At 40.6% G+C, this 24865-nt stretch overlaps 1 protein-coding gene across 3 annotated transcripts in view; it reads right to left on the bottom strand.

Annotated features, from left to right (window-relative positions):
• kalrna (kalirin RhoGEF kinase a) overlaps window positions 1–24865 on the bottom strand; it is a 132749-nt gene that overhangs the window by 15693 nt on the left and 92191 nt on the right. For 2 of the 3 annotated variants that reach the window (XM_035174234.2, XM_035174233.2), the window contains exons 39-55: window positions 23312–23390; window positions 22551–22718; window positions 6968–7174; window positions 6369–6454; window positions 5329–5472; window positions 4600–4695; window positions 3204–3322; window positions 2913–2979; window positions 2416–2519; window positions 2263–2332; window positions 2081–2167; window positions 1710–1802; window positions 1342–1392; window positions 1117–1194; window positions 844–1029; window positions 529–700; window positions 123–340 (exon numbers count right to left, since the gene is read on the bottom strand). In XM_035174234.2, coding sequence (XP_035030125.2) covers window positions 123–340; window positions 529–700; window positions 844–1029; window positions 1117–1194; window positions 1342–1392; window positions 1710–1802; window positions 2081–2167; window positions 2263–2332; window positions 2416–2519; window positions 2913–2979; window positions 3204–3322; window positions 4600–4695; window positions 5329–5472; window positions 6369–6454; window positions 6968–7174; window positions 22551–22718; window positions 23312–23390 — 2025 coding nt within the window. The remainder of the gene's footprint in view (window positions 1–122; window positions 341–528; window positions 701–843; window positions 1030–1116; window positions 1195–1341; window positions 1393–1709; window positions 1803–2080; window positions 2168–2262; window positions 2333–2415; window positions 2520–2912; window positions 2980–3203; window positions 3323–4599; window positions 4696–5328; window positions 5473–6368; window positions 6455–6967; window positions 7175–22550; window positions 22719–23311; window positions 23391–24865) is intronic. The other variant, XM_035174232.2, reaches the window with a different exon arrangement.

Genomic DNA, 24865 nt, shown 5'->3' with positions numbered 1-24865 from the left:
TGATTCTCTAACATGCTCCAGATTTATGCCAAAAAAACCAATATGCAGAATTTAGTATTCTGTATTAGTAGAATTTAGTTCCCATTTATCATGTGTGTGCAGGCTTTTCATCGAAAACTCACCCTGGAGTCAAAACACGTCGAACCACCGTTGGAGGTAGACACTTTCATCTGGCTCCTCCCTCTCTCTGTGTCTTTGTCACAGAAGCCGACAGCGGAGGACGGCCGGCTGTGAGAGGACATGCTGGGCCGGTTCCCAGAGGACGAACGATTTCTGGTCAGTGACGAGCTGCCACCTGCTCCGCCTTTCTCCTTCTGGTACTCAATAGGAGACTGGAGAGCTACAATCACACACAGACAGAGCATTTAGATTTCTCTCTTGTCGTGTTTCCTTCTCTGGGGATGACAGTTTTGGAGAAAGTGAAGGTGGTAGATTGAACTGAAGGGATCAGTCCGCTGTCAATTTTTGGCCGAAAAAAGAGTAAAGGTCGTGCATCAGAGGTTTATATTCTGCTTATGTTTCCCTCACCGGACAGGAAGTTGCTCTGAGCGTCCAGCACTTCCTGGATGTGTTGTATCCAGATTTGCTTGATGTCGACGTTGGCCGCCTGCAGCGTGAAACGCTCAGATGAGCCGCGACATGACATGACGAACTTGCAGGGATCGTTGTCCACACTTTCCTCCAGACCCAGGTACGACACCTGAGGAGGAGAGGAGCACTCTGGGTGATCAAAGTTTATAGATTCATAGAACATAAAACTGTCTGTTATGACTGAAAATTATGACTTATAATTTTCAACTATCAGTTATTCCTCATGGATGATGAACCCTATCCTCTGTTTACCTTGATGCTCTTCTTGAACTGGTATCTTTGCGTGGATGATCCTTTCCTGAGCAGCTCACTGAAGATGACGATCTGCTCAAAGAGGAAAACTCGTCGTTCTTTCGAGCGCGACAGGACGCCGGCGTCCTGCTCCGTCACAAAGAAGGTTTCCTGCTGCAGCAGTTTGCCCTGACTGGTCAGTTTACCCTGTGAGGAGACATGGTCGTGGTCAACGACTCGTTCAGACCTGTTGATGTTTCATGGTTCTGTGTGCAAACATTTAGATGATCAAACCTCGTATCCCTGCAGCCGACCCAGATTCATCATGTCATTACACAGCTTAGGAACCTGAGACATTAAATTGACTGCTTTCTGTAAGAGACAGACACAAAGAGATTAACAACAGTGTCAGTGGAAGAAAAATAAACCAGCCTTGGATTCAGGCTTGGATGTAACATCAACTGTACATGTATCTTATAAACTGATATTTCTGCACTATGGATAAAAATGTGCTTTTACCTCAATTTGTTCACAGTCAATTCCTGCCTTTAAGCTGTACTTCAGGAAGTCCTGAGAAGAAATATGACGACAACTTAAACGTTTAGCACAATTTAAATTCAGTTCATGATAGTTTCAATACAGTTCACCCTGAAGGTCACACAGACGAGTGTGTCAAGCAAAAACTCCAATAACATTTCAGTTAAATGTATTTATAACAGTTTCTATCAATAACCAACATGGGAAATTAAGATCTCAGTCTCAATCATTTTATATATTATTTAATTATAATTTTTGCACTTAAAATGTATTAAAAGGAGATTTTTTGCTGATTAAAAGTCTGTCTGTGAACTCAAATCATTGTTCCTGATTGTCTGCATGTGGAATACCTTCAGTAGCAGCTGGTATTTGGTGATTCTCTGGATTGGTTTGATGAGGAAGTCGCTGAGGGTCAGTCTGGACTGGATCTCCTGCTGGATTCCCTGCAACACAAACACCAAGAGCATCATAAAGCTTCGGTTTCATTCAAGTTTCTCTCATATTCAGTGTTCGCTCAATTAAACATCACATGCACCAGAGAATATAACAAAAAACTGACTGAAATCCTCAGATAATGCAAAAACACTGCTAGAGAAACCATAAATTTATATAATTACAGAGCTGGAAGTCTCAGATGAGGATTTCTGCATCCTGGATTATGATGATAAGCCTTTATCAAAAAGAAAGACCAGAAAAAACAAATGGTCGAAGCATCACTTACATCAAAATATGTGTCATATTCTGCTACGATGAACTCGGACTTCGGCTTATTCTGACAATAAACCACGTACATGTGGAGTCTTCTCTCCTGCAACACAGACACATGAAAGTTATTTAATCAAACATATTGTATATATTGGAAATAATGAGAGTCGTCATATTGTCGCAGAGAGCTAAACTCACATGTTTGATGAAGAGCTCAGCCAGGTGGTCATTGTCCTCCAGACATTTCTCCAGCTCTCCTACGAAGAAACTGACAGAGACAGAAGATGGATGTTATTCGTCAGCCCCTGTTTGGGCCAAGTTCCAGTATTTGGACACCGATGTGGAGCTTACTCTCTGTGCCAGTCGAAGATCTGGTGGATGTTCCCGAAGACGATTTTGTCTTTTCCTTTCATGTCCTCGGGGACGCCCTTATCCTCGATTTTCTTCATGAAACTCTGTGGGGTCAGAAAAGGTCAGTTAATGATGATGAACAACATACAGAGCCACTCGTATAAGTAGCTTGGCAGCTACTGCAAAAAAGAGTTTTGTTTTGTTTGTTGTTTGTAGTTTTTTGTGTCCAGGTTACATTTTTTAGAGGTTCTGTGCTCACTTGGAATTACTTCCAGTCTTCGCCAACAAAGATGTGAGGCCACAGTGACCTTGACCACCAAAATCTAATCAGTTCCTGTTTGAGTCCAACGGGACATTTGCTCCCTCAAGGTGTTCTTGAGATATCAAACTAAGAATGGGGAGGACAACCCGGAAACTAAAAATGAACATAAAGAAAGACACACAACAGTGACGGTGTTGTCATGACAATACCACAGCACAGACAGTGAGCGTCTCACCTCCACCACGATGCCCAGGTCTTTGACGTAGTCCTTCTCTGTCTGAATCAGCTCGTTCAGAACAAACCTGAGCAGAAGAAGACAGATCTCTGTAACATCATCTGTCAGCCTCTTCTCCTGCTGAAGAGACACACTAACACTGTGCTTGTGGTAAAGACACAGCACTTGTATATCTAATGGTAATATCACCTCATAAAAGCTGTAGTAAAAGTACTAATGTTAGAATTTGTAGAAGTTGTAGTATGAAAAGCAGCAGCAGAGGCAGTAATGGTCACACGCTTCAGTACTCACATTCGTCCTCTCATAGCTTTGGCTATTTGCTCCAGCTCGGGGTTCCGCGGTTGGACGGGAGTGGTTTGTTCGGGCGGAGAGAGCGAGGAGAAACCAGGGTACGCTCCTGGTTCCAGAGTCTGAGGAGGAAAGAGTCAGTGTTTTACGAGAGGGAGTCACAATCGGAAAAAGCAGCTCGAGTACCAAACTGACAACTGTGCATAACTGAAATTCTCTTTTCACGCCTCATTAAATAAAACATAAACATCAACTTGTCGCAGAGCATTTTACAATATGAACAATACTCTACATCCTCTGTCTTTAGACGTTAAATAAGAAGAAAGGTTCATTTAAATAAACCCACTAACATTGGAGTGATGAGATTATTTCATGACAGCAGAGGGCAGCAGTGGGGTTTAGGTACAATAAGGATCATACGTTGATCCCTGCAGCCCAAAGTCTCTGATCAACAATCACATGAATATTCTATTTTAAATGTCCACATTTCCATGTTTAATATTCCAGTGTGTGTTTGAACAGCACACAAACAAACACTGGACACTGTGTGTGAGGGCAGGTTTTGTTCTGTTCGATTATTATATCATAAAAAGTAGAGATATAATAATAATAATAATAATAATAATTAGACAGTGCCTGTCTTTCATGGTGCTTTACAGAGTTGGAAAAAAACAAAAAAGGATAGAAAATAATAATAGTAGTAAATGCAGGCTAAATCTCCTCGTTTCATACTGTTGATTCCAAGGTTCTACTCAAATACAAAATAAAACTGAAGTTACGACACATCCTAAACAGACAGAATAAAATTCCAAAGAAAAATTTGCATTTGAGCAATGACAGTTTGGCAAATAAAAGGGGCACATGTTTAAGTTAAAAGCACATATGGGGCTCAGGATATAGAGCGGGTCATCCACTAACAAGAGGGTTCGATCCTCGTCTCCCCCATTCTGCAGGCGTCTGAATCCCAAATAAACCTCTGAGGACTGTGCTGCCAGTGTATGAGTGAAATGTGATGGAGAAGGTGCTGCACATAGATGCACTTTTCTTCAGTGCAATAAATCTAAAATGCCACTTATGCACAACACAAGACACATTTAAGTACATTCAGGCCAATTACACAAACTACTAAAAACACAAACACTGCAGAGAAACACGTCACACAACAAATAAGTGCACATGCATGACTGGTGATACTCCACAGATTCACTTTAGGGGAAATGAGCCCAAACACGTCATTCATGATTTCACTCTAAAGACGACATCATGTTTTTGGTTTGTACCCTTTAGAGCAAATCTGTTCACACATCTGTTACATGCTTGGGTCCCAAACATGAACACAATCGTCACACACACACACACACACACACACACACACACACACACACACACACACACTCACCATCTTGGTTTTAACCAGCTTTTCTATGGCGCTAACCAGCTCTGCAGCACTGGGCACCTCAGAGGACGACTGCAGAGACGTTAGCAAGGATGAAGACTGAGAGGAGGAGGGCAGCGAGCGATGTTAGAGGGATTGGAAGAGAAGGAGAGAAGGCAGGGAGTTGTAAACAAAGAAAGACAAGTCATAGCAGGAAAATAAAAGGAATAAACAGCAGTGAAAGAGAAGACGTTAGTTAGCAGTGAAAAGCAGCAAATCAGAGCGGAGCTACACATTAACATACTGCAGGATTTTTATCAAAATTTAAATAGTAATTCCATAGTCTGCTGTAAAGCTCTGACACTGGAAACTACTGCTAAGCAAAACCTAATCAAATAACAATAATACGAAATTAAAGGTTTCTGTGAGTTTCAATTGGATAAATTTAAGACTTTTAAAGACTATAATGAACGAAATAAAATGTAGAAGTCAACATGTTGACTTGTGCACACAAAATAAAAAATAACACCATTTGGGACCTAAGAGGCTCTGTGCATAAAACACCAGCAACTTTGCACAAATAAAATCATCAAACATCAAATCAACAAAAACAAGACATTCAGTTTTTGGTACAAAGCAAATGAAAGAAAAAGCAATGAAAACAGGCAGAAGCTGAGTTAATCTGGTCAGATTAAATAAATAAAATATATTTAGAGGTGTCTTGAGATCCCTTCCCCTCTGGCCCCCTCTCACCTTATCCTCCTGAGCTGAGTCCTTGATGATCTCCATGGGGGGAGGCAGAGGAGTGTGGGCCTCCTCGTCCTGCTCCTCCTCGCCACCGCTCTGAATCCCGGAGGAGGTCTTAGAAAGGAGGTTACCATCCTTACTGAGGACCCTCTGTGGAGGAAAGACACAGAACAACATCACTGATCTTGATCATGATGAAACCTCTAAAGAGCCACACTCACTTGGCCGTCATCAGTATTTGTTTCCATTCAAATTTCCTCTCCCCTATATTTCCATTGAATTTCCAAATCAACTCGAACAGCGTGAAAAGATGAGTCATGTTTCCTCTGTACAATTTTGGTAAAGTTGTGACGAATCACTGATAAATAACTCCTCATGGTTATAGTCAGATTTTATGAGTTAGTTCATTGGGTCTAGAAAGAAGAAGAAAGAAAATTCTCTGAAAAACTTGTTCCAATAAAAAGCTGAATTGGAGCTTTGAACTGTTAAAACCATATTTGTTTAATTAAAAAAAAGTTTAAAGTGCAAAAGAGGCATTAAAGACAGAGGATGTGGAAATTAACTTAGAAGGTGTTTCATATCCAAGAATAAAAATATAGAGAATGTTTCCTCTTTTATTCCCCTGCACTCTCAGTTTAAAAGACTTGGAAGTCATTCAAAACAAGAGTTTATCTCCAATATTCAGCTGAAAACCTTTAAAATATGAAGAATTCTAAACAGTTTGGTGGATTTGTTACAGCTGCAGCTCTATTGGTTCAGGAAGCTGGGTATTATGGGTAATATTCAGCATTCAGTTGCATTTCAGTGAGTGGGACGACATAGTCGGAGCTCCACTCAATACATTAATATATTTTTCTCTACATGAAAACCACTTCATCGCTCGGACAGAGAGCCTAAAATAATTAATCACCATGTGTGGCTGCAGAGGGCGCTGTTGCTCAGTTGAAGTAATAGTGTCGCTTTAATGTCAGTGGTCATCAAAGACCATGCACCTTTTATCACGTAATAAACAGCTGAAACGTGCTTTCTAGAATCCGGTTGTTTACCTCATCAATGTTGTCATCCTGTAGAGTGAGGTCAGGCTGTCCGAGGTCGATACTCTTCCTGTTTTCCTCTCTTCCAGATCCTGGTCCTGTCAATCAGTCCAACACTTAATTTGTCAATCGATCACACAGACGTAAAAGCACAGTTGAATTAATGGATTCAAGGTGTTGAGCAGATGATAGAGAACAAATTAAAAACTAAACATCTTCAGGCTAGATTTCCTGTTATTTTTCCTAATGGGGCTAAAATGACAGATGAAACCCGTTTACGTTTTAGCTCATGAACCACAAACTGAATAAATCCACATCTCCAGCTTGGGTTTAAAAGTCCTACAGAGACTTGAATTGGTAATGTGTGTTACATTAGTGTTAAGTGTGTGAGCAGGAACTTAGATTTCAAAGCGTTTAAGAATTTGTGCAAGAAAAACAAACTGACATGATCCTTTCCGTGGTGTCTGTAAAGTTCACATGCCTGATCTTTATCGACACTTTGAAAGCATGTGTGCAAACATGAATGCAATGCTGCTGAGCAAAGAGACACACGTTCCAGGGTGTCAGTAACACGTCATTACCGTGGTTGTGTACGTGTCTTTGTTTCTTACCCGTCTTCTTCTGTTTGTTATTAGGGAGCTTCTTGACGGAGCTGCCGTGGCTGAGGCGGCGGACCGGACTGGTCAGCCATTTTCTTAGAGTGTTTCCGGAGCGTTTGGGACCCGGGGAGCTGGACTGCAGGGAGCTGAGGGACGGCTGCGGCTGGAGGTTCGCCACTGACTCCGTCTTCCCATCAGAGCCGCTGACTGGATAGTTTTCTGAAAGAAGAATATTACATTTTAAACAGATCTACCCAGGCACATAGATGTTTCAGCTGAACAGCATCACGTTTTGATTCTCGATACTCTACAATAGCACTGTGAGATCCATGTGTGTTTATTTATAACAAAATCTGGTCAGCAGCTGCTCTCATGTCACACAAAAGCCTTATCTGACAACACTGTCAATTCTAACACATGTTTCCGGGATTGAAGATAAATTCCCTCTTTCCCTGCTGCTGTACTATGATTCTTAGCAGTTCTGTTCATCTTTGAACACTTAAATGTAAATAAAATGAATAAAAAAAGACTTAATTCAGCAAAGAGGCATCGTTTGATGATGTTAAAACTTAACCAGGAAGCAGAAAATCAATGTTATCGCACACATGTTGAAATGTTGTTTCTTTCACTTTCAATCATATTTAGAATCACAGAGACTTTTATCAGTTAAACATCTCAATGGTTTGAACCAGTTTGCCCTGTTCTCATTCTACAGATTCTAGAGAGAAAGAAAGCAGTGTGTGTGTGTGTGTGTGTAAAACGAGTCAGTAGTCATGTGTCAGGAGAGTGGTGGATCAGCTGCACTCACACACAGCTGGGAGCTATTGGCTGCGGATGCTGTGGGGTTGGGGTGTATAAATGTGTGTGTGTGTGTGTGTGTGTGTGTGTGTGTGTGTGTGTGTGTGTGTGTGTGTGTGTTAGGAAATGAAAGGTTGAGGGTCAACAGGATCTCCTGAGGAGTTCTTCTCTACTATGGGTCTCTCTTATTTCTTTTATTTACCTTCAATTCTCCTCCTATTCATTCCGGATCTGCTTTTTATTTGACTTTTGTCTTCTACTTATCTACTAATCTGCTGAGCTTTAGACACCAAAGGAAAAAAAACCACGATATTATGTTGATAGCGATTTTTGCACAACCAACAGTAACATCACTTTCACTTCCTTGATCTGGTATTACAAGGCAGAGCATGTCAAAGGGCAGTGGTGCCAACAGCGATCAGAAAGATCAAGATGTGTTTGTGTTATTTAATATGAACCCGCAGTGGTAATATTAGCTTCTAACGACAAGTCTTTAATTTCATTGAAAATTTAGCTTTTAGATTTATTTTTCAATCTATATACAGTATATTTATCATAAATTGAACATAGCCTTGATGGTATAGAAGTTGTATATGATTGTTTTTCTAATATCTCATATCTTTATCTCTTGTTTCCTGACATCTACCTTCATATTGTGCAGTGCTGTGGGTTAATGAGTCAGTACTAGTGGTAGTTTTAGTTGTTATCAGACTGTGTCAGCAGTGTGGTCGAGATAAAACTGCTCAAAACAGCAGCCAAGGTCATGCACTGTTACTGAGGCGCCGCTGTTTCTCTCATGACACACGAAAACATGGTGCACAGAGTGTGGAGTACTGCTGTTGTACATATACTCGTATGAATTACCTGTTGTGAACATGCAAATACTGTAGTTTGAGTGAAGCCTTACAGAGCACATGCACACACCAAAGGCTACAGTGCATCATGTACAATCATATTTCTTTTTGTATTTCTTGATCTGTATTTATTATTTCTTTTTTTATTTCTTGTATAAATAGTATTTTGGAACTTGACTGAGTCATTGTTGCTCTTAATTGAAGTTTAATTTGATCCGCTCAGGAGTAAATAAACGTAAAGTGGCGCACTGATGCTCTTTCATTTCCTCTTCCCTCCCTAATGCAAGCATTGTGTTTGTTGTGTTTTTATGAGACAGAGACGTCAAGCAAGCAGCTCAATCAGGTCAGGCCGTATACATGTAGCAAAGTTAATCAGACACCTGGATTCCTCCTGAATCCTCCCACCACTTCACCACTGATTTTCTCCCTCTCATTCTCTCCCATTCACGTACATGTGTTGTCACTCAGTCCCACTGGTTACTCCTTTAAGTGCTATTGAGCAAATTCAGCCATGTGAGGGAAACATGTCATAGGTCATTTCTTCACGTTCGTGTGTGTGTGTGTGTGTGTGTGTGTGTGTGTGTGTGTGTGTGTGTGTGTGTGTGTGTGTGTGTGTGTGTGTGTGTGTGTGTGTGTGTGTGTGTGTGTGTACTTTCAGTAGATTCAGTGAGTGGCCTTGACAGCTGGCTGACCACTGAAACTCATTAAGGAGTTAAGGGCAGAGAGAAACTCTAACACACACATTCACACACAGCTGACTGCTGTGACGTCACTGCTTCAACCTCTCCTCCTCCGTAATGAGGCCGAGCCATAGAGTGCTGCAGTCAGCTGGTCACCACTAACACCTGTTAAAGTACGACACCAGACATTGGGCCTCAAGGTTTGATTCTTGGCCTCGGAGACAACAGCACGACACTAAGTGACTGAAGTGTGGAATTTCAGCATATCATAAAAAGGGACTATAGTAGATCAAAAAGCTCCAAAAAACATTAAGAATATAAAATAATAATAAAAAATCCAGTGCAAACCAGGAGGCCAGGATTAAGTATTCAGTACACATCTTCACCGGAGCGAATCTGAAGAAGCAATTTGCGAAACAACAAGTTGTTCGCTGCTTTTGTTGTTTTGTAAAATGTTTATTGAATCAATAGTGTCAAGGCTAATATCCTGGTGTGCAAGTGTCCCATCTCGGAACAGGGGAGGACCAAGGTGCAGATGTCACACAAGGAAAGTTGTAAAGACATCCAGTTCCCATATGCTCTGTAGCAAACAAAGATAAATCCCCAAAAAGGTCCAGACTCAATGTAAGAAGGTATTGGCTCTGAAAAGTAGGGGGCAGAATCATGACACTAGAAAGAAGGGAATTCTTGTTTTTGAAACTAAAACGTCATTGTGCACGGACAGTTTTTGCTTTATTAATTTCAGACAAGCTGTTAATGCAGATTCATGGAAAAAGCAGACTTCATGTTCATCAAACTACAGTAGCTACAGCAAACTTAAAAGTCTGTGCAAAGAGATCTTGAGATGTGTGGGAACAAATGAAAAAGTAAAAACTCTAAACAGTGTGTCATTTGTAGAAGAACCAGACAATCAGCTCACGATGTGTCTTCGTCTCACATTCCACAGTTTCAGCCACGATAAGGAGAAGGAATGAAGAGTGTCAGGAAGGAAGAGATGAACTAACGTGACAAAACCTCACACATCCCTCTGATTGGACGTCTTGAGTTGTTGCAGAAACCACATCAGCTCATGTCTCTGTCTTCGATGAAGTCTAACAGTTTATGTTGCTGTTGGCCTGATATCGTATAGTTTAAAGCCCCTTTTCAACATCTGGCTTTTGTCTGCTGTGGGAAAGAATACAATCTGCATTCACTCCCGGGTCGAATGACTATCGGTTCCGATCGGCAGTGACGGAAACATGGCACTCGCGTGAACGTGCCAATTTCTTCTTCTATATTTTTGCAGTCTAGACACTGACACTCCACCTTTTCCAGCACAAAGTAACGACACCCATCGCACTTTTGGGGCATTAGCGTAGAAATAACCATGAATGTTTGTGTAAGTATTGATTTTGCATCTTAAGAACAATGTGCAACAACAGTTTTCTTGTTGTTCAAAAGTCTTGACAGACAATGAGGTTTCTGGCGCGTTCGTGACATCGAACATGGCTAACCAGGGGAAGAAAAAATCCTCTACTTGCAATAGGAAAGGAGTCAATTGCCTTTTTTTAGTGTGTTTACCTGTGTTTAAAAACCCTGCTAATTTTGGTGTAAAAGAGGTTTACGTCAGTAATGGAAGTAAAAGGTGTTTTGTATCCGTTCCCGGCAGCGACACGCAAACTCCAACACAACAATGCTTTGATGCGACAGTCATTCTGACAGTGTTGTTACGCTAAACTTTTTAAACTGTCCCTTAGTTTAAGAGGCCGGACAGAAAATGTGATAAGCTCTGACAACGATCATCATCAGTCGTCATTAACTGACGTAATCAATCGGTGTGACTCAATATAAATGTTATGTCCAAGTAAACAGTAACAGTTATGGAGGGAATGTTGCAGTGTTAGTGCGTTAGTGCTCTGGGTAACAGTGAATTGTGTGTGTACAGAAGACTGCAGTGTCACAGTGATGGCAAAAGTCAGGTGAGACCAAACAAGGAAGCCCTTGTTCTGCAGCCGACAGTAATAACAGACAGTCTACTGTTAAAATCCACATCACTCACTATCTTTAATCTCACACACACACACAGATCTGATGTCCAGTGTGTAGATACTAAACCAGCAGCCTGAAATGCGACACGGATTTTGCTCCGTATCTTTCTTACTCTATCACTCGCACACTCTGGATTTACACTAGACACACACACACGCACGCACACACAGAGAATGCTCTATTGAAAAGCGCATAGTTAAACTCAGAACCATTGAGCTCTGCACACATGCACGCACCATCTTTCCTCTTTAAATACTAGACATGTTTTGTCTGGTGTCCAAACCATTTGAAACTAGAAAGTCACTCAGTAGACCTCAGTCCCATATATTCAAGTTTCCTAAATGTGTCTGATTTTTATCATCAAGATCCATTCATTATTCTCTGAGAAACCAGTGAAAATGTCAACAAAATGTTATGTTATAACATTATTAAAAAAAATCCTGGATCTGCACCGAATTTAATTAGTTCTTCTCTGAGCCAGATCACATCCTTCCACCAAGTTTCGTGGGAATCCGTCAAGTAGTTTTTGCAAAATCTTGCTTAAGATCGAACCAACCAACTTACAAACGGGCAGAGCTTTACTTTCTTTGTTTTACTTTTCCCCCAAAACAAAATGAAAAAAAATATATATATTGTGTTTTCAAGAGAATGAAAGAAGTACTGTCATATTTGTACATGTGAAAAATATTGTAGACTGTAATTGTCTTTAAACCGCCTTCTCTCCTCCCATCTTGCTTTTTTGTCAATGACAGGAAGAGACAGTAATCTGGGAAGATGACATTCCTCTCATACCTCTCTCTCTCTCTCTCCTGTGCCGTACATATCTTACAACATGCTTAACTACACAAACCTAATGACTTATAATTATGACTGTGTTACTATGTGTTACTAATCTAATGATAAAATGGTTCAGTTTTATCCAGTAAGAAACACTAGATATAACATAACTGTTTTGAAAACATATATATTTATTTCAAGTAAAGATAAAAAGTAATGTTTCTTCTTTCATCTTTGTCTTTTCTTCTTAAGTTTACACTCTTGTCATAATAACGATTTATTGAAGAGGACTCTGTGATACAGGTTAAGACTTTAAGGGACATTGAAATGTCAAATGGAGAATTGTTTGCAGTGTGTGCGCAAACATCTGATTATGTCCCTTTGGTCGCCGGTCAAAGGAAGTTACAGATTCACTTATGACTTTACAATAATACAAGCAGGTTACATAAGAGCCCGGTTCATGGCAGTGTATCGTATGAATTACATAACAACACAATCAATAGAAGTAGAATAATTAGTTATACTAGTATAGGTCCACCCTGTATTAAAGGGCTCAGTGTGAAATAAAAACAACATGCTTGTTGTTGACGAACTAAGGGTCTTGGTCACAAAATAACTTAAGGCTACATGAGTGGCTTTTAGCTTAAGTGTTTAGTCGGAGACAAAATTTTGTTTTCACAGCTGAAAGTCTGAATTAGGCTTCATGACTTTGTTCAATTTGATCTGCTCAGTCTGTCAGTCAGTCTATCTTTAACATTGTAACATTTCTTTAACATGTTCACTCATTTCCCAGGAAATAATTCAAAGATCTTTATGAAATCAAATCAAACATTTTTAGAAACTGATCAGTTGTGTCACTCTGCTGCTGCCAATCACTGTGACCTCACGTCCCTGATAAACGAGAACTATTAAAGAACTGGACCTAATTTAAAACAGAGCTGCAGTTGAGATGAGACTGAATGAACTGAATCACAGCTGATGAAGCAATGTAGAGTGAAGACTAAGCTAATGCTGTTTCTGTCCATTATCTCTGCTGGCAGCCAGTGTGTGTGTTTGCCTCATGGTCAGGGTAGTTTCCTGCCCATCTTCAGGTCTAATGGCTGGTGGATGGGATGCAGGATCACTTTACACCCCCAACAGACACTTACTCCATCAGTGTGAGTGAGGAAGTGCCTCTGTGTATAAATGTGATTGTTTGTGCCTGAAAAACATGCAATATCAAAAAAAAACAACAACAAATGGCTGACCCTTTCCTAATATCAAAGAGAATAAATGCAGGACTTTATACAAACTGTACAACCTATGTTTTACACCAGGACTAAACGAGGATGCACTCTGTAAGAGACACGCGTCACAGGAACCAGTCTAACCAGCCGAGCTCCGATACTAACATAATGACGTCACGGTTATAAAATGTGATTTACATACTTTTAAATAGGATGGGCCATTGAGGGAATGCTCTGTTATTTTGGGAAATACAGAAGTGGAATAAGGGACGTCTCCCACTGAAGTTCAGTGAAAATATTCCTTGTGCAGCTTCACAGTATACAAAACACCAGCGCTGCAGATACAGTTTAATGACTTATGAAAGTGGCCTCATCTCAGTGTGACCTTTGGGTGTGCTCTCATAGGTTTGGAGCCGCCTAGTTAGATCATTTTTTGTCACAGGTTCAAACAGGTCCATTGAAACCAGTGAAAACTGTGCAATGAAACCAGAGTAACCAGTTCAGCTACGTACATGCCAGTCTGTGCTATGTTCAGAGACTCAGAGGCCAAAGTCTAGCGTCTGTACACAGACAGAGCTGAGTTAACGTTTAGCTCACGAAAGCTGGATGCTAACCTGCATTAAAACACGATGCATGTGCTCCTAAAGCTGCAGTTCATGGAGAACCGCCGAGTTGTTTTCACCTCAACTAAAATATCAGGGCTCTTTGCGTTGTGTCAACTGTTGCTCAAGACAATCAAGCCATGTCAAAGGTCAGGTTGGAAGTACGCACAGTCGATGGTGCGGCCTGAACTGAGTGAGGAGTAATGTGAGCTCTCTTCACTGAATAAAACCACTTACACGAGACTCTTCAAAAACCTCATGACTTCAGAGCTGCTTAAAAACTCATCACGACATTTTGGCCATTTCCCCCCAAATATCCAGACAAAAAGCAATAAACAGAGCTGTCAGGTCAACTTATAGGAAGTGATCCTCGTGAAAGCTGAATGATCTCTTCCAAAATATGCATTGTAAGTCTGGACTCTTCTCCAGACACAAACACCACATGATTGGGGTTGTCGGGGGAGGTGGGGCATCAAAATCCAATGCACATCTGGAAAACCTTATAGATTACCTAACTAACCATTCCCACTGTTCTTCGATGATGGAGACATATGTATCTGGCTGATAGAGAAAAAAATATATATATCAAGTACATGATGCATTATAGATATTCGCTTCATTTATTTTCTCCATTTAACCAGAAAGACTACTACCTACCAAATGAACAACATCCTGATATCAGACACACGCCTGTCTACAAACAAATCAATGTCAAGACCTAATTGATGACAGGACGTACGTATGTCATACAAAATTCCTCAGTTTGCTCACCTAAATTAAAATGTGAAACCAAAACTAACCAGATCAAATGAAACAATGGAAGAAACACATGAGGCTTGAGCAGTACGCCAGATGCACAGCCAGCGTTATTGATCAGGTGCTGGTTGATGGAAGGATCAAAATGAACCCCCACTCACTAAAACAGCTTCACTGCTGCTTTAATTGTGAGGAGCCAACAATGTGTTTCATCTGTGGCTTCTTCAGACGATGCTTGCTCTTAATAAAAGTCACAGTGAAGTCATTTTACTGCGCGGAGGATAATTCTGATGTCCAATTGTATGAATGAATGTTTTGTGATCGAGTCAAGACTCTTTTATGACAACAAAGTTCTGTTATCTTTCTGGAGAGGAAAGTCATCGACCATACAGAGAAGACAAACAACCAAAGCTGTGATTTTCTGGGAAGAACAGTCTCCCTGGAAATAACTTATTTTCCTAAAACTGCTTTCTTTTTTTCATTTCATTCAAAAAAACAAACTCTACAACTGCACACAAAGGAATCTTACACTCTGAGTCTGAATATGTTCAATACGGTTTTGTGCGTCCCCAAATTTGAATCCTTCTTCCTTTAAACGCCTGTCTTGTTGTTAAAGTCAAATCAAAAATATTTAAAAAAAATCAGTAGTTATCGGAATGCATTTATTTTTCCTTACAGCATCGACTGCTATCTGTAGCGAGAAACTTGATTCACTACACAGTTCCACTGCACCTGAACTGAACTGAACAGAAAGTCTGGACCTGGTTTGACTCTTGTTTCCTGTTTGACTGATAGAAAAGTGATTTGTCTCCTTTGCAGTCAATAGTCACGTCAGGATTCTGTATGTTACCTGGTGTCAGTCAGTTTAGACAGACAAAAGGTCATGATCCAGCGGGCTGTACTTATTAGGACTTTTTTATTTCAAAATGAATTTGAACGTTAGGGGAAAACTTCATATTCAAACTGTAATGACCTGTTCATGTCTAGCTCATCAGACATTCGTGATCCAGCAGAGGGTGAACACTGTCAGCTTGACCTATAGCCTGCCCTCTTGACCTTTCATCAAAGTAAGCCAGTAATACTTTGTTTTTCTGTTTTGCTATGAAAGCGGAAGACGCTGGCAAGCAACAATCATAACACTTGAGCATCCGAGAAGCTCGTCTTTGTACCATTGAACTTCCTCACAACAAATCTGCAGGTTCACATATAAGCTTTCCACCCAAGTGTGGCAGTGGAGGAGGTAGTCTTCAACCTCGCCTGACTACGTGCACGGGTACAACCACATTCAAAGAAATGATGTGTCATGTCAAATTTCGCTAAAACTTGATTTTGTAAAAAAAAGCAACAGCACTACTCTGAATGAAACACCCTAAAAACCACAGTAGCTGATTGTATGGACAGTAATTGGCTGAAAACAAAGATTACTATAATGACTCCCGTGAAGTCCAGACAAATACTTGGTAAAAGGCTCTGTAATAACCTGCTGCAGTACACACCCACACATATATACACACACATATCTAGAAGTATACACTTTCCCCTTTGCAGTGTGGCAGACTGAATTGCAGGACATTGCTCAATCCAACAGAGACAAAGAAAGAAAAGTGTCTCTCTCACTTTCCATCTACTTCTCTCTCCCTCTGTCAGTCTGTCTGTGTGACACATTAGTTCCTGTTTGACGAGTCAATTTAAATTTCAAATCTGTTTCCACTGGCAACAACACATATCAGAATTTCAAAAAGATTACAAGAATTTCTGTCTGGTTCGTCTACGCCTCCTTCATTCAGTTGTACATAGAAAACTGCATGACCGACCACACACACACACACCTTATGCCTTAACCCTGAGCCTCACTCACACACATTCTGTCCATGTGTCTACATCTCGCCCCACCTGTACCATTGTAGCAGCAGCAGCAGCAGCGACCAAGGATCCATTCACAGCAACGGCAGGTTCGCTTCATCCTCGATCACACACACACATCCTACACTCATACACTCAAAGCTTCAAGTCCACACTGCTGAGAATCACCAGAGAGAGAGAGAGAGAGAGAGAGAGAGAGACAGAGAGGAGGAGTCTGCATGTGCACACACGCACACACGCACACACTCGCACATCTTTCTCAGACATTGGATTTTCCTCCTTCACATACGTCTACACCTCACTTCTCTAGAACAGAGGTTAGTTTATTGTGGAGGGCTATAGAGAGTAGGGACTCAGGTTGTGTGTGTACGTGTCTTTGTAACACTGCAGACTTCAGCTATCTTTTGAAGCAAAGGCTTTCTGACATTCAAACACTGGTCCCTGTTACATAAATGTCCTGTAATGTCTATTCAAATATGGCAGGACCATATCTGATAAAGCTGCACAACATTTGTTGCCGCAAGCAATGACACTGCTGGTGAACTGTGGCAAGTTGGACAATAATATTACATGAAGGACTTCTGGACTTATTTTGACCCACAACGCAACTGTTTTCAGCCCTGAACAGCAGAAAGTTCGAGAGTAAATTAGTAGAGAATCTATCCACTGAAGGCAGACTTTTCCCGCAGGAGTTGATTAAAGAGAATAAAACTGTGGACAGAAGCACGACTACAAATGAATGGTAATGTTGCTCTACGTCTCCTGGATGTCTAAACTGGCAGCTGTTTGCTGACAAGTTCACCTTATCAACTGAGAAAATGAGACTCTGTCAGCGTTGTGTTCACAGCTTGTTTCCACTGCCCCCAAGTGTGATTTCTCAGGAATGATAAATGAGCAGGATGATGAGCTACACTCAGCGTCTTTTCAGGTCTTAATGTTAGAGAAGAGGCTCAGGTCCTTATCTCATGACGGCTCTTTCTCCATCCTTTTCTACATAGGATTACATTTTATAATTTTTTTCATATTGATTCTGGACAGTAAATATGCTTCGTGTTCCCTTCTGTACATCAGCAACAACATTTATTGCATGTCTGTTCGTTAAAGGAATCCCTCCACATTCTTTCCTTTCCTCATTAAGTTTATTTTCCAGCGTCTTGCACAAAAACGATTCAGTACAAGGGCAAAGATCGCGGCATCAACCGTGCCGTCAATGGAGGACCACATGCATCCATGCACTCACACAGTCAGTTATACATATTTACCCCTAGAATCTAACCAGGACTACCACGTTTTGATCTGCTGCCCAATTAGGGGCAAGTGCAAATGTTGCTAGCATGAGACTCAAAAGCATATTATTATGGAGAATCCTGCAGCCTATTCTGCCGGCCACAGTCCCTCAGCAGCCCATGTTTGTTGGTTAGTTGGTTTCTAAGTAAAATTATGAAAAAACTACTGAAAGTTAACCATAACACTTAGGGAAAGGTATGTGTCAGGGAAGAGCACATTAAACTTTGGTTCAGATTTGGATCAGATTCAAATCACCAGAGGCTTAATAAGCATCTAGTATTACAGAATTCTGAGCCCTTCCTGAAAACTAATTAGAAACAAAGCGCAATTCAGTTTGAATAATGTCATCAAATGGACATGCTACCAGTTGCCATTCCTTTTCAAGCACAATCTTTATTTATTAATCTGATGTTTATGTTAGAGTAGGACCCGAGTGGTTTACCGACACTAAAATAAAGGACATTATTCAATCCAGGCCACGATGGAGTGAAAATGTTGCCCCCATTGTATGTGTGTGCACCTTGAAGAGCACTGCAGCAGCAGGTAAGACAACACACATGCACGTAGCCCAGATAAAGTTTGCCCAGCAGCTCTGTTCCCCTGCAGTGTCCCATTTTACACATAGAGCACCTTTCCTGACGTTCTACAGCAAAAATAATACTTAACTTCTGCAGCTATGACTTCACACAACCAGAGCAGCTAAAGTCACGACTTTCTGGACACATTTCACGACATGAAAAAGAGACAAAAGGAAATGCATACATTTGCTTTTTAATGTGGACCCACCTGATGTGTCTGACAATCTACGGCACAAAATCATCGAGGAGCAAAGCAGCAATGAATTCAGAGCTCTGCACAACAACCTCCTTCTGCTCGACTTCTATAAACTGAACATCTATTCCTTTCTAAGGATTCATGCATTTAAGTTTTCATCTATATTTGGAACAGCCTGCTGCTGTGAGTGGTTACTTTTAAAAAGTGACTCTTGCAAAGACCCCGATAGTATTTGTACCAATCCGACATCAGTGCATTTAAAAATATATAATGTAGCGGCTAATAAGTGATTTCGAGGAAAAGAAAATTGCAATTTTATTTGGTTAAAACGAATATGCTTTAAAGACGTGGTATCCCATTGGTACACATAGATTTGCACACTTGCCAGTGACAGACGTGTCATTTTCGGCAGAGTCTGAGGCATTTCTGATGCTATTGGACGATCTCCAGTCACTCAAGACTAAAAGACTCAAACTTGTAAAATCAACTAATAGTAGCATCATCGTCATTACTACCATCTGACATCTGATGCCTCGTCAGAGACAATAACTACCAGCCAACAGATATGTTCATGTGATACAAGTTCAATAATTTAGTATGACCCTGGTAGGATGTTATAAAAACAACGGCCCCTGACAGGAAAAGTTTCCCTCTGTGTCTTCACAGTCAGTGAAGTGAGGACAAGGAGACCTACTTTACAGAGTAGTCACAAGACTCCAGCCACACACGCAGAGGGAGGGAGGGAGAGCGGGAGGGAGGGAGGGAGGGAGGGAGGGAGGGAGGGAGGAGGCTGAAGCTGAATGAGGCAGAGGTTTATTATTCACATTACTTAATTAGCAGTGACTCTCGTGGATTAATTAACAGTTTGACTGATTCATTAACAAATGGAGAACAGTTCATTAAGTCCCCAGCAGCCTCCAGTCATTTCACTGTTGAGGAAACAGAGGCTGTTTCTTCCCATTTCTGCATTTATGCCATCAAAAATCATGGTTTCAAGGTAAAAACTAACATAAAACACTAATATTATAAAAACTGATCCTGGATGTGAAAGAACAGATGTTTCATGTAACATGTTTGCTCAGTGTGTGCACATGTCTTGCTACAGCAGAAAATGTACGGTGCACAATAAAACACAATTTATGAAATACTCTAATGATGCTATAATGAAAAATATTTTCAGTATATAATATATGTATGTATTGTCTTTATGCTATTCCTACTGCAGTGGTTGTTGTTGGATGGAGGCATTATAGTGGTCAATTAGTTCTGACACAATATTTTTCAATATATCCCAGTAGAGATGCCAGTGGGAAAAAATGAACACTGAGGGCAGTGTTCTCTTTTCGAGGCTGGTTTATATTTCAATGAACCAGTGATTTACAGAACACTTATAAGAACAAAAATAAGTATTTGATGTTGTATTTATAGTTAAACAACATGTGTTATTGCTGCAGCAAAAAGAGCCTGAGGGCCAGAAACCCAATTTTAAGTGTAACTCATTTTCATGTGGCACAGGGCTGCTACTTCAACCTTTACTGCCACACAACACGATGCAGCCCTCCGTATTCCCTAAATATCTCAAACATGTGTGATTAGGTGTTTATTTCCATGTGTAGTGGTTCACAGAGGTTTGATTTGCATGTCACAACAGCAACACAAAACATTCCTCTCATCAGCAAGAGCAGGAAACACACCATGACTGTGTCAGGCAAATCAGGTGATCTCATGCTGGGTGAGTCTGAGAGAAACTACAGTGAAGAGAACATATACTGTGTATGTATGTCTGTGCTTAATGTTATGTGTTTGCAGTGGCTACTGTATATTCAGTCTGTAACCCCTGTAGAGAGATGGACAACACCTCTCCACATCCTCCCGTTTTACAAAAGCGAGGTTAAAATATCCCGTCCAATTTGGAGTCAAAAGAAGAAATTCCCTGGAAGAACTCTGAGAGATGCTTTGTACAACTTCAGTATTCATCTGATAAATGTGAATGAAAGCATCAACACTCAGATCAAGATGAAATTGATTCTTGACTATGTGAATCTGGTCTAATTCTGAGCTCAGGGCTGAAATCCAGCCTCAGTGAGTCTCCATAATTGTTGCTTCTATCTGCAACATAACAAACAGGACTCTGAATGTTAACTAAATGACTAATAATAATTCTCAGCATCCACTTCCTCGTCACTGCAAAATGGCTCCAGTGCGATGAGATGACATCAGCTCATCCTTATGCGACCTCATAGTGAGAAGCTGCCGAGGAGCGTTTCCTGTTTCCATCTGAGCGTGTGTCAGTTTCTGATCCAAACATCATCAGCACAATCTGCTGCCTGTCAACACTTTGTGAGGACAGCTGGAGGTCAGAGGTTACATGGAACAAGTGCAGGGAGGAGCTGCACAGCGCCCTCTATAGGACTGAACAGGAACACTTCATTCTGATAGAAACGCAAACTTGTGTGCGAGTGTGCACATGCTCAGAAACTGTGAGGCAGTAACCAGGGCAACTGTGCATGCCATGTAATGTCTTCTCCGTCTCTCATACTTCTGTGTACAGCGGTAACCAGGGTAACCATCAAGAATTCTGTGTTGGCAAAGACCCCTTTGTTCACACTCAAACGTTTAATCATTAAGAAGCAGTAAATGCTCACAGCAAAATTTCCCTGATGTGGGAATAAAAAAGGATTAGCTCATCTTATCTGCATTGCATTGTGGGATTGTCAGAAGAAAGCAGTGCACACGTCAAGGGCACTAATTCAGTATATAGGGTGCTATATACTGTGAGTAAAGAGTGTCTTATTGGACTGCATTGCCAGGTTCTAAATTGGTACTTTATGCCAAAATGTTCCATTATCCACTATTAAAAAGAGACTTATCTATTCTATGTATTCAACGTAGTAGCATATCATTGCAGTCATTATAAAAGTCATAATAATAATAATAACTGATTTTCTGTCATTTTTTTTAAACTGTAGCCAGATTTTCAGGATAACGGAGGGAAGATTTTCTCTACAGACACCTTCCATTAAATCCATCCGTTAAGTGTACTTAATATTCACTTCATATCCACGTATCAATAAATAATGCAGGTATACATGATGACCATTTAACATTAATTTTAGAAGCTCTGTCTGTCTGAGGGGAACTTGATCGATAAAGCAGGGCGGGTTTCATAAATATTGTAGTGTCTAATTCTCACCAGTAGAGGTCAGTGCAGATCTGTTTGAAATAACCTGACTAATGAAAAATAAATGTTCTCTGCATCTGTCTGGCTGATTATTCATGAAGGCACAAGGAACATGATGAACCTGAAGGAGTTATTACATTTGAGAGGGTCAATTTTAAATTTGCACATTCTCTATACTTCCCTCTTCTTCGCTCCTGAACGTCAGCATAATTCATCACAGCTGGAGGTCGGACTTCCCTCGCTACATAAATCCATCCAATCAGGCCTCTTTGTAGCACTTTGAACTGGAAAAACGCCACTCTTTGAAGAGATGCTGTGTGTGTGTGTGTGTGTGTGTGTGTGTGTGTGTGTGTGTGTGATTTCTGACTCACAATGGGACTGCAGTTCACACAAACCTGAGCTTTCATTTCATTCATAACTCTGCATTGTGTGTGAAACTATGTTGATTTGAAGTGTGTTATGAGACAGCATGTGTGCACGTTATTCACAGCATCTTAATTTATTCTGTTTGGACTGGACCTCTATGGTCACTTCACGCCATAAACTTAACAAAACTTACCTGTAACGCACCATGAAGAAATGGCCGACCCTGAGCCAGAGTAGGAGGGCAATATGTATTATCATATTAGGTATCTAAATATAATGATACTTTTTATTAACATCTTGCCTTTCCTGCCTTAATAGCTCTTCCTAATCTTGTCAAAATCTGATTCTCAAGCAGCAGGTCAGTGTGGAAGGTTGATTTGGACATTGCGTTTGTTCTTCCTACCTTTTCCCGAGTTGAAGAAACAGTCCATCTCCACGCTGGAGCGCGAGTGGGACACGCAGAGCGCGGAGCTGGGAACCAGTCCCTCCTGAGGAGGGCTGCGGTCGGTGGTTCGGACCAGACACCAGCCGGGCCGCTCACTCGGCCGCTCCAACAACTCGACCGTTTGACCTGGAGAGAAGAGCAGACGGATGTTTTACAGCGAGTTAGATTCAAAAAGTCTCATTTGAAGCCATTTAGAATGTTATCTTGGTAAATATCATGTGGGGGTGGAGCCTGACAGAGCTGGAGGACACTGGATGCCTACCTACACCTGCCACCTGCACCCATTGGACACTACTAGCTGTCAATCACACTGTATCAACGCCCCCTTTATGGTCTATTTTACTCTAAATGGGACCAAAATTCAAAAAATTAACAATGCATTATTGAAGAAGAATTGAAACTAGAAAATGATACATAAGGTCTTTAGGAAAATTATGTTTACTGATTTTATCAAGTGAGAAGTAGAGTCACTTTCTTATAGACTTCTATAAATACCGCCAGGGTCGCCCTCTGCTGGTGATTTAGAGAACACAGGTTACAGGCACTTCTGCGTTGGCTTCATTTTCTGGACCCAGAGTCTACGTCGATTTTTATACTTGATTCTAGCAGGTATAACTTTAACTACAGTCTTTGGAATTATTGATCTACTGAAGACAACAAACTGAACAGACGGATCCAGGCTGAACTTTGTGACGAGGACTGTGTAAAGTTTGTCTCACCTGTGCTGACAGACATCTCAGTGCTGCATCCTGCTGTGAAGTCATGAAGGACGACCGTCAACTCACAACCACCAGAGAGCTGCAACGAGACAGAGAGGACTTTTAAAATCTCAAAACATCAGTGTGTTTTTTGAACAGAGCTTTCAAACTGCACCTTGAAAACATTTCAGTTAGTAGTTAGTAATTTTCTTAATTTCCATTTTAATTTCAAGGATTCAGCAGCAAATTCACCAGATGACAAAAAGAAAAGAAACTTGATCCTGCCCTGAGTTAGGATTGACATCTGTGTTTACACATTAAACATTGAATATTTCCACACTGAACAATTATTAGTGCATAAATAATCATGTGCCTGTGAAGTTAACAGTGGGTGCTGAACCGGTTTGTAGAGCCAAAAGTCTTAGCTTAGTAAAATTTACCCTTCAGATTTGAAAATGACAACATCCCGGTAGCTGCTGTTGAATGTTTGCAGAGTTAAATCTACTCCAGGCTGGAGGAACAGGACGAACAGGCAGCGTGAGGGCACATATTCCTTTAAATCTATAACCAATATTAAATGTTATCTACAGAAAAAACCTGGACCTAATATGAAGAAAAGCTGTGAGAGAGTGAACAAGGACAATTAGCTGGTGTGTTTTGAAACTGTGTTTACGAACAAATACGTTTTAGTTTTTCTAAATGATCTCAGTCCACGGAAGCTTTTTAGCTCTGTCTATACCAACACCAGAAAACGTAGATCACATGACAATTCACATAGACTGGGCATGTGCGTGCCGTTGTGAACAGGAAGTAGTCTACTCTGCTTTTGGTTGCTTAGTTACAGAAGATACTAACAAACGAAGAAAGATAATAGAGAAAAGTAAGAACAGGGATTTGTTTTAGGGACCACTGCATTAGTCGAGTTATGACTGATAAGAACCAATCAGGAAGCAAATGTGGGGGACCGCATCATTGTTTCAAATCCATTTTCCGTGTCTCCATTTTTGTGCTTCAGACTTCAACACAGGCCAGGAGTTCCCAAACTGAAATGAGGCCAGCACTGTTTACAAACCTCCTTTTTGGGTGCTTGAACGTACAGCATTAACATGAATTAACTGAAGGACAGATAGAAAATAGGAAGGTTTCAAACAGCTGCTTAACATCTTAAATATAAAGCATGTGAATAGTGAATGAATAAATAAAATAAATAAAAAAAATGTTCATCATTAACAGCTTTCACGACAGAAATAGTATGATTGGTAAAGTACTTGAGCAAAGAGCAATGGCTCGAGGATGTATACAGTATTTATGAATATATATATATATATACACAGTATAAGGAGATAATGAAAATAAATATATTTAGCATTAGTTTCATACAAGACTTAAATGAGGATCTGAGAGAGTTAATCATTGTAAACGTTAAGCTGCAGTTGTAGTCATAAAGTACAGTTTACAGTCCATGCTGTCAGTGTACAAAGAGCTAATCGAAATTCACAGACACTTGATAGTAATGCAACTGACGTCATTCTGCTGCAGTGTTTACCTTTACTCATTAAACTGAAACAGCTGAAG

This window comes from Hippoglossus stenolepis, chromosome 13, assembly GCF_022539355.2.
Source record: "Hippoglossus stenolepis isolate QCI-W04-F060 chromosome 13, HSTE1.2, whole genome shotgun sequence".
Taxonomy (NCBI): domain Eukaryota; kingdom Metazoa; phylum Chordata; class Actinopteri; order Pleuronectiformes; family Pleuronectidae; genus Hippoglossus; species Hippoglossus stenolepis.
Note: the sequence above shows the minus strand (reverse complement) of the source record. Positions and strands in the feature narration are given on the sequence as shown.